At 38.1% G+C, this 15,791-nt stretch overlaps 1 protein-coding gene across 6 annotated transcripts in view; it reads left to right on the top strand.

Moving 5' to 3' along the window:
* ELAVL2 (ELAV like RNA binding protein 2) overlaps positions 1–15,791 on the top strand; it is a 131,590-nt gene that overhangs the window by 52,526 nt on the left and 63,273 nt on the right. For 4 of the 6 annotated variants that reach the window (XM_058565911.1, XM_058565910.1, XM_058565909.1 and 1 more), the window contains exons 2-3: positions 5,498–5,588; positions 8,377–8,620. In XM_058565911.1, the coding sequence (XP_058421894.1) occupies positions 5,517–5,588; positions 8,377–8,620 (316 nt within the window). In that variant the 5' untranslated portion in view covers positions 5,498–5,516. The remainder of the gene's footprint in view (positions 1–5,497; positions 5,589–8,376; positions 8,621–15,791) is intronic. The other 2 variants (XM_058565912.1, XM_058565913.1) reach the window with 1 other exon arrangement.

The raw sequence follows: 15,791 nt of genomic DNA, 5'->3' as shown, positions 1-15,791 counted from the left end.
AAGATTGGCAACAGATGTTAGTTTAGGGCCAATCTTCCTCAAAAAAAAAAAATCCCTCTTGTCATTATCAGCCTATAAAAATCAGAAACCAGTTCAAGAGTTAAAGTATTTATTGGGAATCAAAGGCTTGCAATTTGGGGAGCACAGATTCAGGTAGAAACCCAAATAGTGTCCCCATTACAGGAGAAGGGCTCAGGGTTTTTATGGGAAAAAGGAGGAAGATGAAGTAAGGTGTTTTTAGGAAGAGTTCATCGGTGCCGACAAGCTAAGCTACTCTTGGCTGTCCATGATTGGTTATTGATTCTATCTTCAGAAAGTCCACAGTCGTCAGTCTTGTGATCAGGATGTTCGTTCTCCTGCTGACTTCTCAAACAATTGCTTGTAAAAACAATTGTTGTTTTGGCCCAGTCCAAAAGTTGTCCCATTTCCAGATTCAAGGAACAAGACGAGCTCGACAGTTCCTCTGGAATGGCTGCTCTGGCTCTATTGTAAAATGGCTCCACTTATGTCAAGTTGCACATCATGTAGCTAAACATATTCAGATTTCAGGGGTTAGGATGTGAATATCTAAGGTGGACTATTATTCTATTTACCACAGTGGCTAGCTTACATCTCCTTCATACTTGGGCTTAAACTCACCTTCTCAGTGAGGCCTCCTGTTTGATACTGCAAACTGCCCATCCCCCATCTCCACATTCTCAACTCCTTTGCGCTGCTTTGCATTTTCTTTTATTCCAAAGCACAATTCTTTCTCGCTAATATACTATTTTCTTATATATGTTCATTATTGGTCTGCACACACATTGCAAGTATACACTCCAGGATACTTCTCATTGCTGTATCTCAAGACCCAGGACAGTCCTTAGCTTGTTGGAGTTGTGTACCAATGTTTGTTGAGTGAATGGATGAATGAACAGTGTGTGAAGTTTAAGCAGATCTTTACTTTCTTGTTGCCCAGCATGGTTGCCTGCAAATGGACCTAAAATGAAGAGAAGTACTTGGGACCCCTAAATTCATTAGCTTTACTCTCTAACCTCAAAGCTTTTAATCCTGCCAGCTCTAGAACTACAAAACCTCAGAAAGACTGGTGTCAGCAAGACTCTGTAGTTTGTCTGTAGGAGCCATAAAGGGCCAAGAGACAGAGAGATGTTAGTGTTCGCTGCCAAAGAACATTCTCCCTGTGACTCCTGCAGCTGTTCCGTGCATTGTCTCTGGCAGCTCTTGGACCCTTGTTAGCCCCAAGGCCAAAAATCTGAGCTTGACAAGGCCAAGGAATCCGTAGAGCTGGTGAGGCAGCTAACATGGTGTGGGGGTGAGGTGGGGATTCAACAGGGATTCTAGAATTGAGGAAATCCCATGAAGTTTAAGGCCACAAACCTTTATTATTTTAGAAACCATAAAGCAAAGTGAAGAGGTTTGAGGAAAACAAATGAATGTCTCATTCCTGTAGCAGACACGTCAGCCCCATGATTTTAGTGCTTGGTTTGACTCTTCTGTTGCTTAATTCAGTAAAGCTGAAATGTATCCTGAAAATGCCATTTTAGTGGGAAAGATAAAACAGTATTCTGTAGGAATAGTGTCTGCTGGATAGATGACCCCATCACTTGCTTACCCAGTTCTCATATGTAAAGTTCTCAGTACTCACTTCACTGATTATTTTGAGCGCTTTAGCTCCTTGCCTCGAGTTCCCCCTAGACAGATGCTTTTTGGCCAAGGTAAGTTCTGCTCTTAAACTTGAGAGACAAGTGGCTTCTGTTCACCTTGTAATTTGGCCTTTAGAGAGGTTTGATGTGGTCAGAGGAAAGGGTTTGCACTACCCTGGTTCTGTGCTGCTCTAGGTATTGCAAACGCTCTAGCTGCAAGTAAGTGTCCAGACCAGGGTCACTATCCAAGCTGGGCCTTTTGAATGTGAGAGAGATGCTTGTTCTTGGCTCTAGCCATGATGCTTTTTAGAGATGTCACCTTTTATATTTGCTTAAACTTTCTAGTCTGTATCAAATTAAAACTGTTTGAGATACGTAACTTAATTATGATGCATTTTTAAACACCTTTGCGTTAAAATCTGTTTAATTTTTTCACAAATACCTTTGCTTTTGCCATTTCCCTCAAGTTAGACACAGATTCCAGATGCCACACCTCCATAACCCTGCTGGCCAGAGGCTTGGAGCTCATTTGTACCATGCTTTTGGATTTGTCTTGGCTTCCAGCTTCTTGTAGTTGGCAAGTTGGTGTGATAGGCTCTTGAAATGAAAGTACACAGGTGATCACTCCAGATAGTTTGCTTTGTTATGCCATTTAACAAAAATACGGATTTCAGTGGGTGAGGGTGGCTGATGGAGTGCGCCAAAAATTGAAAAGATGCTTTCATAATTATCTCTGGTTTGAAATACCTGATGGGGGGGGTCGAAAAACAAGCTACTAAATTTGCATGCATTCAGGGAGGTGATTGTCCTTTCATATTCCTGGTTTTTTAAAGGAACTATTCTTATTCTTACATATGTTTTGAATACTTAGTCTGTACAAACCCCAGAAATGGATGTGGGGTAGGTATAGCTGGAACTGCCTGAGCAAAGCCGGAGGATGTATAGCTTTGAATGGACTGTGACTGTTTGAAGGACAAAGAGTGGTTCAGATTTTTAGGTGCTTGAATAAGTGAGCTGGGAAAAGTAGTTGTAGAGGGTCTCAGATGTTTACACTGTTTATAGTGAGTAGTTTGTACTTAATTTGATAGGCAGCAGGGAGCTATTGAGGGTTTAGGAAAATCCATGTGGGGTTAATGTGGATTAGGATGATGAGGGACCTTTTGGGAGGCTGTTACTCAGTGGTCCAGAAGAGAGATGAGAGCCTAGATGAGGATGGTAACCATAGCAATGGAGAGGCCTGTGCAGACAGGCCTCCTCAGGGGATGTACAGTGGCCTTTTGAGCAGTCCTGCTATGACTTTCACCCGCAGAGGTCTGGTCCCCAAATCAGGTGGGTTCTAGCTCTTGGACACCTTTTTTTGTCTTGCAGACATTGCACTTAATGAGAATTCTCAGAATGTATTTAGGATGCTTTTGTTGAGCAGTCTGTCTTGTTTCGTGGCTGTCTGGAAGAGGTTTGAAAATAGAAAAGCTGATAACCTTAGTTTTCAGAATTTTTTGTTAAGAAGATTGGAAAATGGGGACTTTTCCTTTTCTCTCATATGGCCAGAAAACTGTGGTCCCAGATGTGATAAAGCGAGCAGTAGCATTGGTTTCCTAAAAACCCACTATTGTAAGAAACTTTAGAAATGAAAGTATGTAGAGGGCCATTTAAGTAAAAAGGAAAAAAAAAATCAATTTAAAAAGTTTTTATGGATTTTTAGAAGTAAATTATGTGAGTGTGAAAACAGAGCCCGCTCCCCCTCCTCCCAATAAAATCATGCTTCCACCAAACTAAAACCTCATCATTATCTCTTGGAGCCCAGGGAAAGTTTAGAATATTCTAGATCGATCTATGCTAAAGTGCCTCTTCGTAAATTATTACATGGAGAATAACAGGAGAAAAAGCAGTCTCAACTGGCATAATTGACGTCTAAATTAAGACACGAACATATATTGAAACACTATTTTTTTAAGCCTTAAAATTAATGGTTCTGTGTCGCTGGAATATGCCCTTTTTTCCTCTTCCAAGGAGTTTCAGAGCCAGTAGATGCTATAAATAGTGCACAGCCTGGTTGTCTGTGGTAGATTGAGTAGAGCAGAATCGTCTGTCCTTAAGTGAAGGGGAAGTAGCTTTACATTTTTAGTAACTGAATTGTTGGCCAGCATAAAGGTTGAGGACCATGTGAGCAACTTATTTATAACTTCCCATAAAGGTATGTGTCTGCCTCAAGCAGGGAAACTGTCTGGGGTGCTTGAAATGTACAAGTGCAGCAGAATCATTTTCCATACACAGCCTTCCTAGTTAGTTGGTACAATAAAGCGATTGTCCCCATCCCTGGGGCTTTCAGAAAGTGGGGTGTCAATAGATTAGTTCGTTAGCATCCGCCTCCTAGGGAATAGATGGGACTGAGGCCATTACATTTGAATCTGTGGTTTTATGTAGTGAAGCATGTTTAGATATTAACTCTTGAGGACATTCAGGACATAAATTTAAGCTTGGTGTAACTTGTTGGGGTGTGGTCCTCCTACCAATTCTAGCCATGTAGTCTAACCACAATTAGGTCCTTGTCAAAATATTTCACGGGTATAAAAGCACTTTATTTTTTCACAGGTTCAGTTCAACTATAGTTTTTTTTTTTTTTTTTTTAATTTAAATAAAGGACATAGAATCAGACTGCGTTCTCTGGTAACAGTGGGAGAAGGGAAGAAGAGTAAAACATTTTCGTGGCATCCTGTAAAGAGTATGTTAAACCCTTTTGGTAGATGCCAGAAAATGGAATCTGTTGTTACATGTTATCAATGTCATCACTCGCATCAGGAGTAAATCACTTAGAGGCCAGGTTTAACTCTAAGGATGAAATTTTTCTAATCATAAATACGCAAGTAAAAGGTGTTTTTGGCCTTCCTTTGTTGCTCATTGTTTATTTTCAGAGAATGAATTTTTCTGAATATTATGTTGATTATTTAAAGCATCTGCATGTATAGCTAAAATGTAAACTATGGCTTTTGTGCCAATATCGTGGCTGTGTTTAGTATTCGGGCAAGTTGTGTAAGTGGGAAATGGCCCATTAACTATATTGGAGGCCTCATAGCAGCACTAATTTCAAATCGTGCTGGGTTTACAATTTACGTATTAAAAAATGTTCACTTGATTTCGTTCAGGGACAAAGCTGACATCCTATACAAGCGTTACTCCAAACAATCCTATTTATTGGTCCAATTATTTCAATTAAAAGATGCTGGTTTACTGCCTCTTAGTACATGTGAACAATTCTCAGTGAAACTGTTAGAGATCAGTTTGACTATAGTGGCAGAATAACCTCACGGGGTTTCGATTCACTTTTAATTTTAAGTCCCAGGATTAAGGATCATTTATAGTATAATGTAACGATGTGGGCAAATATAGCTTCTCTTAATGCCCCTCTGATATTTTGGGGAAAGAGTGCTTTTATGCAAAGCATTCACTTATGAATTGCATGGCTGCATTTTCCCACTACAAAATTTCATTCACATCTTCTCCCTTCTCCCACATCCTGAAGAGACAGGACAGCATGCAGTGTTTTGCTTCATTTTATTATTATTTTTTAAAATTTTTGAGATGTGTAAGGTTAGTTCTTTAGGCTAGATGCCAAGGTAACTAGTTAATACTGCTTTAAAATCAGGCTCTTAATTAAAAATGCTTAATTTGTGCAAGAAAACTACATGTTAAAATGAATTTGGAAAGATTAGATTGGAATTGCCTCAAATTCAATTAAGCCACACTGCATGGACGTGCTGGGAATATCAATACAATCACTGTAAATTTTGTACAAACTGATTTGTTGCATTATCTTGCTCATCTAACATACGGTACTTTTTGTGTCCATATTGCAGACGGCAACTCCAAACTAACATGGCAGTCAGACTGTGTGATGTGGCTTCTCTGCTTAGAAGTGGTTCGTGGGCAGCAGAGCCTTGGACTGGGGTCTGTGGGATTTTTCTTAAATTCTGTAGGCTACTTTTTTTAGCATGTTGCAGGAGTGCTGAGGCCATACCAAACACTTGAACTTGTCATTTGGCGTACTAATTATTTTTACATTAAACCTGTTGCGGTATGGCCATCATTAGGACTTAAAGCCCATTGCAATTTTAACCATAGTGGTATATGTAGCATCAGAACCATGCTTTTGTATGTAACTTTTTATAATCAAAATTAGGATTTAGTGCAGACTCAAAAGAGTGACAAGCTTTTTTTTTAAAAAACAAAAAAGTTTTGGTATGGTCTGAATACTAAGTTACCGTAATTCTTTACATTCTGTTTACTATGTATTTTTTTGGTTACTAAATTTTGAAGTTATTTACAATTCCTGATGCTCAAAAAAAAAAAAATTGTTGAAATCGTAAATCTGGCTGAAAATTATTTGCCCAGTAACTGTTGAAAGAGTTTGCATTCTGTGAACAGTTGTGTTGAGCCTATCAATGGAATATGCATTATTTGTAAAATATAGCACATTAGTATCATTTTATTCTGAGCAGATGGTCCTATAGCTGAGAGATGCTGTAATTTTCAGCGCACACAGCCTACTGCAGCTGTTCACTTGAATGTTGGCTTAGGAGCTCATTCTTGCCACCTGAACATGGAAATAAATGTGCAATTAAGTGAGGAATGTTTGTTGTCCTTGCTAAATCCTGCTAATTTCAGTCAATGATCACTTTATATTTCAAATGCCACCCTAGTGAGCTTCTGTCCGAATCTCATATTTCGGGCTCATATAGTTTCTCCATATATCCTGAGTTTTGAAGAGCAATTTGTTTTAATTGGCTTTGGCCACTTTTATCTTGCAACTCATTGTTTTCATAACTGCTGGGCAAAGGTTAATCCCACAAGAATTTTGCTGTGAAAAGTGACCCACAGCTAATATTGTACAAACTGGAACAGTTATGCTTTATTAGCAAATCTGAAACCTCCTTTCTCAGTTTCAGATAAATTAGTTAATTATAATAAAATGCATATCTTGAATTGTTTCAGATTTTTTTCATACAGGTTTCCAAAGGTTTCTTTATTTTCTTTTACTCCTTTAAATTTTCCCTGAGAACACTTACCTGAGAGAGAGAGCTTGCAGCTTGTAGAATAAATACACATTTCTTTGAAAAGGAAATGAAGTTGTGGAGGGCTTATAGATTGTTCGATATTCATAGATAGTCTGGATTTTGTCGCCTATTTTTTATCATGATAGCACTGATTCTTGTCCAGTCTGACCAGTCTCACATCTGTCTTATGCTGCCGCCTTTTATAAACATCTCTTGGCAGTAGAGATTTCTTCCTATAGATTTATCCACTGTCGTTCCCCTGGATTTTTCTTAGGCAATATGCTTTTTAAGACTTTTTTCTCTTTTCTTGTAACATTCTTTCCCTCTACTTTGCTTTTTTTATTTTGCCTTAGATTCTTTACCTTTTATATATTAAAACTTCCCTAAAACTAGCATCCCATCGCTTTAGAATTGTCAATTTTGAGAAGCAGTTCTTTGTGGAGATGAGTGATATATTGGATGAAATATGAAGGATAGTCCTCTCAGTGATGCTTTGATTTTTTTGAATTCCCCTACAATCTTGGCTGTCCAAAATAGATAGCTGTTGGAAGATCGTTTTAGAAAATTTGGGGTTGTGGTTTGTGACTCTTTTTTGCTCAAAGAGTTTAGGATTGATTTTTTTAGGAAACTAGATCCAAATTTGCTTTAATAAGTGATTTTTAGAGTAGCCGGAACAGTTTGAGGCCATGTTCCCTAATTCTGCTATTTATCCTGTATTCGGAGTTTATGGGTTCCTTATTACTTGCATTTTCAGCAGGCTCATGTGCTCAAATCAGAATTTCTTGGGCTGGTCTGTTTGCAAAAGTTGATATACTTTGTTGTTTTGGTGGATTGGATAGGTTTTTTTTTTTTCGTTTTTTCCTTTAAAGTCAGAGTCAAGGCAAAACGCCATATTGAATTGTTTGGGGATTTTATTTTGATGCTGTAGATCAGTTGCCTTGTTGGTGATCTTTAGCTGCCAAGGTAGATGAGAATGGCTTATTTACCTACAAGGTACACGCACTGTACTCACAGCTTCTTTCCCAAGTTATCCTACAAATTCTTTTCCTGCCCTAACATATAACAGCTGATATGATTCTTATTTCTTACCAACAGTAGAGGTATAAGATATTGTTAATCAAAAATATTTTCAATATGTAACCAAAACAGTACATGTTGACAAACTTATATTTTTTTAAAGTACTCTTGCTCCTTGATTTTAAGTTAATGGATGTCTGTCAGTTTTAGAGTATTGAAACTCTTAGACTAACTGAAAAATCTTGAAAGTTAGGTAGACTACTTTTTGGTTTGTTTTTGGTAGCATGTTAAGTACTTTTATTTTCTAGTATGATTTTTAGTCAGAGTTCAATTCTCTGCCCTTGGGTACTAAATTTCCTCAAGTCTCTGGACACTGCAGGTGAGTAGGGGTGTGTGAGTAGACCCAGAATGCGGTTCTAGAGAATATTTAAGATTTAAATTGTGCTTATGTGCATGTATGGACTATGTATATGAAAATATAACTGTTCTTAAATTGAATAACTTAATATCAAGTAAAAATTAGCATAGGTGTTGCACTTTTTGTTGAAGCTTTGTTGTAATTTCAGCAGAACGACTTGTGTTTAGTGACAAGTGTTTAAATTCTTGGATGGAATCTCTAGTAGTGCAATATGAATTCTGACATTTCTTATTTTCTCTGTTTTTAGCAGGTAATTGCTGCCATGGAAACACAACTGTCTAATGGACCAACTTGCAATAACACAGCCAATGGTCCAACCACCATCAACAACAACTGCTCGTCACCAGTTGACTCTGGGAACACAGAGGACAGCAAGACCAACTTAATAGTCAACTACCTTCCTCAGAACATGACACAGGAGGAGCTCAAGAGTCTTTTTGGGAGCATCGGTGAGATCGAGTCCTGTAAGCTTGTAAGAGACAAAATAACAGGTATGCCGTTTTATATAGGTTACTCACATTTAAAGGATTGTGTTTGAAGGTGTTAGAAAATACTAAGTTTACTGCTTGTAAATCATTCAGTGCTGTAGTTTTGTGCATCTAGATATTCTCTTTGCTACTGACTACCTCAGTAGTATGAAACTTAGTTTTAAGAGTTTTGTTCTCCTTTTAACACATAAAGTATTTGTATCGGCAGTGTGTTATGACTAGACTTTCATATACTCTGAACTGTACAATAACATCTTTGAAAAATGTTTTAAAAGTGTGTGTGTGTCTAGGGCAGCAAGTGTCGTGTTAACCTTTAGTTTGTAGTTCTGAGTTGACACAATTTAGCGTTTCAGCAGTGATATACAAGGACAATATTGTGTTTGGGAGAGAGGAATAAAACCGCGTAAATGTCCTTTCCCTTAAGTCTGTATAGTCCTTTTGCTTATAATATATATGACAGAGTAAATGGTAATATTCACATTGTCAGTGTATAAATATTTGCACTGATATAATTTGAGTGTAGCAAGATCTTATGTTCTCTTCCCTGACAAGGAAAGGAAAAAGTGATGTGTGAGTGCTCTTCTTAACATAAAGATAAGAATGAAAGGGATGGGTAATTTGGCCTTTAATGATGGTACGTTTTGAATATTAGGTAGTAGAAAATCCCTTTAGTATTTTGTAAGATTTGACTAAATTTTTAGGACAAGCCAAAACTTAATTAAGGAGCATGTTCTTGGGATAGAGGGTTAATGCTCCCTGCAGGCGTTGTTTTCAAACACTGAAAATGTGTGGAATTAAGCGTAGACTAACTCTTTAGCTTTTTCATTTTATTGTTAAATGTGAGTGATGGTGTGTGTCAAATTGCTTTACATGGCTTATAACCGAAAATATAAAACTATTTGAAACGAGTAAAGGATACTTAAAGGCAGTGTGAAGAGTTGTACCAGGAGTCTGAACTTCAGCTAGTCATATGACCTTGGACAAGTCAGCTCTTGGCCAGGTTTCCTTTGGGTAAAACAAAGTAGAGGACAGAGGAAGGAGTCACACTAGGTGATTTCTGAGGTCAATTTTGACTTTTTCTGAGATGGTACCATTAGTTATTCTTTTATCAAGACAGCAGGGCTTACTCTGTCCAGGATGAGTGAGTTCTTAGAGCTGTCGCCTGGGCTTGGCCTCACAGTCGTATTTCCTTGAGCTACAGATTGAGGTTCACAGAGAGAACTTATTCACTGAAATCAGGTAAATCAAGTAAAAACTAAGTGAAACCTGGTTGTCATCAATCCATACTGAATAATTATATTTTAACTACTTATGTTACTTAGATGTTCACCATGATATCATCAGGGAGGTTTGTCTTTTGTTTATGACTACTGATAATCAGATGGATGAGATTTTTCCATTTCTTTTTCCAAAATCAATGTGAAAGCATAAAGAACAATGTGAAAGAACAAAAGGCTCTTATTACGTGTGTCTGTTCTGATAATGAATTTTATTTTATTATATTTTTTAAGCCAGACAGCATCCTTTATATATGAATTTTGCAACCTCTTTGACATAAATGACTGATAAATGGTATGCAGGCTGTGACATAGATGATGTGATTTCTGGTTTGATTGCTTATTAGCTGTCCCTACCGTTAAAAAAAAAAAATGCTTGAAGAAGGCATATTTATATCACATTTTTTGTTAGGATACTGGGGGTAGATGAAAATATTAAATAAATCATACATCCTTTGTATTAGACATTTTCCACAGGAAACATCTCAGAGATTTTCATCTTTCGCCTCTGGTCAGTCTTAAATTATCTTATTCTTTTGTAAACCTTTTACTAGAGCTGTTAGATGGTGCAGTAGGATAAGTTTGAGTTCTGTATCTTCACACCCTTTGCCTCCCTGGCTTTAGTGTGGTGGACAGTGGAAATAGAACCCCAGCCCACGGGTATTCTGAAATACCTGGTGAGATACTGGCAAATTGCATTTATATTTGTCCATCTCTTTCATCCCCCGCCTCCATTGTCTTTGCAGTGAGAGAGGGCTAACAGAGTTCTCCACCGTGGTAAAATTTCTGTTTCAAACCTCTGGTAAGAAAGTGGAGTACCCAAGAAAATCCATAGTGGGCATAAGGATCGAAACACGTTTTCTAAGCTTTGTTCCATGAGGTATAGTCACAAATAGTCCTCAAAATAAGTGTTCCATTGATAGACAAGTTTGAGAAATGCTGCCCTCCATAGTTTCCTAAGATCCACACTGCAGATCATCAGCATATTAAAAATGAAACCAGTTTTACTTAGAGTTGCCGGGCCTTATTTGACCACAGAACTCATTTTGGGGGATATCTCCTTGATACTAGATTTCCACTGAGCATGTTGCTACAGAAGCTTTTGAAGTCATCTGTTAGCTGGTTACCACACAATCTGAAACTCTTCTGTAACCTGTTTATATCAAAAAATATGAGCATGTTTCATAAGATGAACATCCATGATAACGAACTATGAAAAGTTGAACAGGTAAATCTGAATACAAAGGACCTCTTCTTCTAGTAACCCTGCTTTGATGTGGCCCACCGACATCTTATTCTTAGTGTGGGTTAAAACCGTGTTCAGAAGGGTCTGACTCATTTAGCCTCGAGCATAAATTACCTTAGATTTTTTTTTCTTCTGAGTTTCTTAGAAATTATTTGTATTGAACAAAACAGCCTCGTAAGTGGTAGATTTGTTGCACTTTGCAAAGTGGGCATCTCTTCCTAAGAAGCTTCTATTAACGTGGGTCTGTGAAGGTTTTGAAAGAATTTGTGAGGATTTGGACCCTGCCCTGTGAGTGAATAGTATTAGCCAGCTTATGCAGCTTATCAGTACACATTTTTAGGGTCGAATTGGAGTTACTTGGTCTCTCTCTAATTATCCAACTCATTCTACTTCCTGGGGAGCTCTTGGGCCAGCTCTTTGTATTCTGTTTTTGTAGGAGGTGAGCATTAATTGTCTGGGTTGTACGAAAACTCTGGGAGCGCTCTTGGGGAGGAAAATTTCAATCCTCCTTTTCACGTTTCTTAAATCTTTTCTTACTTAAATAATGCTGAACTAGGAAACTATATCTCAGGTACCAAAATATCTAGTGAGGAAAGCGTGTGCCTGTTTCATAAGTCCTAAGAGTATATAATTTTTAGATTGTGTTGGTGTTAGCAAATTAATGTCACTAGTTTGGTAGTACGAGGATTAGGGAAATGCATTAAGAAACGTCTTCAGCAGCAAACACAGTAATGTCTCTAGCCTAAATTCTATTTATCCTGGTTTTCAGGCCCTGTCTTTGGGCTCGTGCCCAGCTTTATGCTTCATCTTGTTTCCTGTCTATAGGCATTCATCATGAGAAGCTACTGCTGCTCGTACGGCTTAGCTGACGTTGGTCCATCCTTTTGAGTTCTTAAATGCACTTCAGAGTCCCTGACACCTGCTGATGCTGCGTTCTAGAGGAGTGAAATGGATTTTATGATGCAAGGAATGAGTAATAGAGCCTTAGAGTCAGGAAAGCCCTGGAGGTGACCTTAGCCAACTCCCTCACTTAACAGGTCATGAGAGGCCCAGGTTTGTTGGAATGACTAGTTCAAGGCCACAGGGCTATTAAGTGGTAGAGCGGGGCACAGAATTCTCGCTTTCTGATTCTTTCCCCGGGATGTTTCCTCCTTGCCTCTTATTAGAGGCCAGAACTCTTTAAAAATTAAGCACAGGACCAACTGATGAAATTATAGTGAGACATCTAACTTGTACAGGATCACCGAGGGGCATCTTCTGGTGAGTGTCTTCTTTGGAAGGAGAATGGGAGATTTTTGAGAGTCAAGGGCTGAGGGATACATAAAATGAATGAGAACATCCAGGCTTCTCTAGAAACTTCATAGTCTATGATTGTGAATTCAGATATTCTAGCCCAGTGGTTCCCAGATCTGGCTGTACATCTGGAGTTTTAACAATACAGATTCTGGGGGCTTTGGGAATCTGTTGTCAGAAGGCTCCGCAGGTGATTTTGATGGCACACAAGCAGTTTTGGGAATCAGTCTTTTGAAGTATGGTCAGTAGTGGTCTTGAATTGAGATCACTTGGGTTGACTGCCAAAAAGGCAGGTTCCTGGGTCCTGCCCAGAGTTATTGAATCAGAATCTCCATAGGTAGGGCCTGGAATGTTCCTGTTACCTTGGAGTTATGTACTTCTTTTCCTGAACGTTTTGCAGGGAGATAGAACCAGGCTGGAGGTGGGCAGGAGAGGTGTTACAACTTCAGTACCTAATTCTGTGGCAAACCAAGTTTCAGGTGCTGCCCCCTCCCCAGCATTGGTCTCTGATGGGTTGATTCCTGGGGTTCTGGACGAGAGATGTGGATTTTAAGTCACTGAGCTGTGTCTTTACTGAATGCCTGACCTGTCCCTGAAAGTGTGTGTGTGTGCACATGTGTGTAAGTGTTAATTAGTTTTTGAAACTCCAGGATTGAGAGAATTAGAGTTGGTTGAAGACCTCAGGTAGTGAGCGGTGCTCTTTTTTCTCTTGGTGTGGTGTCTTCACTCTTAATCTAGGAATTATTTGGGGTGAGTCCTATGCTGACCCCATCAGCTGCCAACTAGAAGCTTTCAGACAGAAGGGAAAAATAAAGACCAAAACAAACAAACACAAACTACAGGGGGCTGGAGGAGGGACTTTGGTGATGTTGATTGCCTCTGAACAGGCAGTGCCATGGATGGTAACACAGGCCTCCCATTTTTTTTTTCATAGGACCTGTGCCGTAAAATCGTTTTTCATATGAGAGTTCTTAGCTAGGTTTAAGTTATGTCTCTGTTGTTTCCTGAGAACTTTAAAGTTGGTTTTGATCTTGGTTTATCAGAATATTGTGATTTTCAAGCTTCATTTTAATGGCATGGTATTCTCCCCTCCTCTTTTTGAAAACGAATACAATCTTAGCTCTCAGGATTGAAACGGATAAGTGGTATTTTATTAGTCTAATGCAAACCTTCAGATTTAATAGCATTTATTTACTGTGATGTAGTCAATCACAGTGAGCATGCAGCTGTTTTGATGAACAGTAATTTAAAAAGGTGGTCGTGTGTATCAGTTAAAGTCTTAAGCTTCAGCTGTTAGGGGTCCGTGTATCAAGAGATCAAGAATTCTGATTCTTGCAGACAGGTAGTTGAAAAGAGCAGGGTGATTAGGTGGTAGTAGCTTAATAAACAATTCACTTGGAAGAATCTGGGTGCTATTTAATTAGAAATTTGGCAGAAAGGCTGGGTGTGTGCCCAGGTCTTCACGAAACAAGGTAACTTGGCTGTAAAGGGTAAATTCTTTGGTGGTCCCTACTGTATTAACTGTGGAATATAGTACATTTGAATGTGGCTATCTTTAGATTTTAGTGGCTAAATTTGTATAAAATGAAACAAACTTCATTTTTTTTGTGGTACTGAAGAAACTTTATTTGCATATATTTATCAATATATCTTTAAAAACCTAATTATTTTTCCATTGTAGCTTTGTCTTTTCCAAAGGTCGTGGCTAATGAGTCATTTTAAAAATTTCATGTTATTACTATAGAAGCTTTTTATAAAGTTTTGGGGGAAAACTTTAAAATTTATTTTTCTAGGTTCTTTTTTTCCACTCAAACCTTGAACTTGGGTGTGTTATAGAACAACTTTCAGAGTGATAGTGTTGATTAATTTGGATAAAAGATTTCAGGATGATGAAATCAGAAATTTATAAAATTTAAGAAATCATATTTAGTTATTTACCCTTGTTAGGGAGGAAGAACTTTTCCTCTACCCTCTTAGTTTAATTTGCAGCTCCCCAGGCACTGAACCTAACAAAAGACAGATCATACAATGTCAGGTCAGTTATATGTCAGTAAAACCGAGGGAAAAAGAGATTAACAGGAGAAGAGGCACACAATTTTTATTAGTATTTTATGTGCACTGGAGTTCATAGAAAAGAAGTGAAACTTGAAGTGGTTAGACTTAGGGGCTTATATACCATTTTAGCAAAGGAAAGGGGGTTTGGGTTCCAAGGGACTATAAAACATGGGGAAGTGACCAGGAAATATATGGGGGAAACTAATGGAAGATAAGAGCTATTTTAACTAGGTTTGTTTATGCAGACTCATCTCGTGCCAGCTCTCCATCTACAGTCGTGGTGTCTTCTTCCTGGTACAGGAGAGGGAGACACCTTCACAAGGGAGATTTATGACCTGCTTTTAAGCAGAAAAGGGGAGGGCAGAACACTCTTCCTGCATCCGTTGATTCTTAATTGCCTTCAGCTCAAAATACTCCTGATGCCAAAGTGGCATATTTGGGATGGCGTATTCTGGACCCCTTTACCATGAAATAAGTTGAACTTAAACAAAGTAGTTTCTTCTTTGGATATCCTGTGGTCATGAAACCTTAGATGGCTAGCTGTTGGGAAGAAAAACCATGTATTGCGAGGATATAGAAAAGTATGAAATAGAGCCATTCCTGATTAATTTGTTAATCATCTGGATTTTTTTGTTTCTCTGATATCTTGATGTTGATATTGGTATTACTTTATATTTTATTCCATTAGAAGAAAAATGAATAAAAGTGTTGCAACTCGTAAGAACTGGTTACACGGATTTCCAACTGCTTTTTAAGAATATTTACTGGGAAAATGAGGTTGAACCCATGAGGTCAATGAGGTTTAGGAGTCTGCATTTTGTGCTTTCTTGGTCTTGCCACTGGGACTTCTCGAATGACCATATTTGTCTTGCCAGTAGATTAGAAACATAGTGTTTAGCGCCTTTGATTTTATTCTTTTATTAGTTTGATACAAAGCACAAACTTTGTTAATGTATTCAAATTTATAGAAAATAAAATACAGTTGAAGCTCTTCCTATAAAGATTTACTCCCCCTTATGATTTAGCAGGATGTGAGTGCTTGGATGCTGTTATTTGCTGTTCTAGATCTTTTAATTGTTTCACACTGTTTTTTCTAGTTTTTGTTTACTTTTGCATCAGGAGATTGGAGGTATAGAATAGAGACTATTTTCAATTTATTATTTAGTAACCATCATAGTAATGATTGGAAAAATGTAGATTGAAAAGATAGCACACTAAATGGGAGAAGATAAAGAGCAATTAAATTCTGATACAGGATTTCTTACTACTTTTTTTTGTGTGTGTGTGAGGAAGATCGGCCCTG

Source organism: Diceros bicornis, chromosome 22 (genome assembly GCF_020826845.1).
Source record: "Diceros bicornis minor isolate mBicDic1 chromosome 22, mDicBic1.mat.cur, whole genome shotgun sequence".
Classification (NCBI taxonomy): Eukaryota; Metazoa; Chordata; class Mammalia; order Perissodactyla; family Rhinocerotidae; genus Diceros; species Diceros bicornis.
This window is presented reverse-complemented; position numbering and strand designations above follow the sequence as displayed.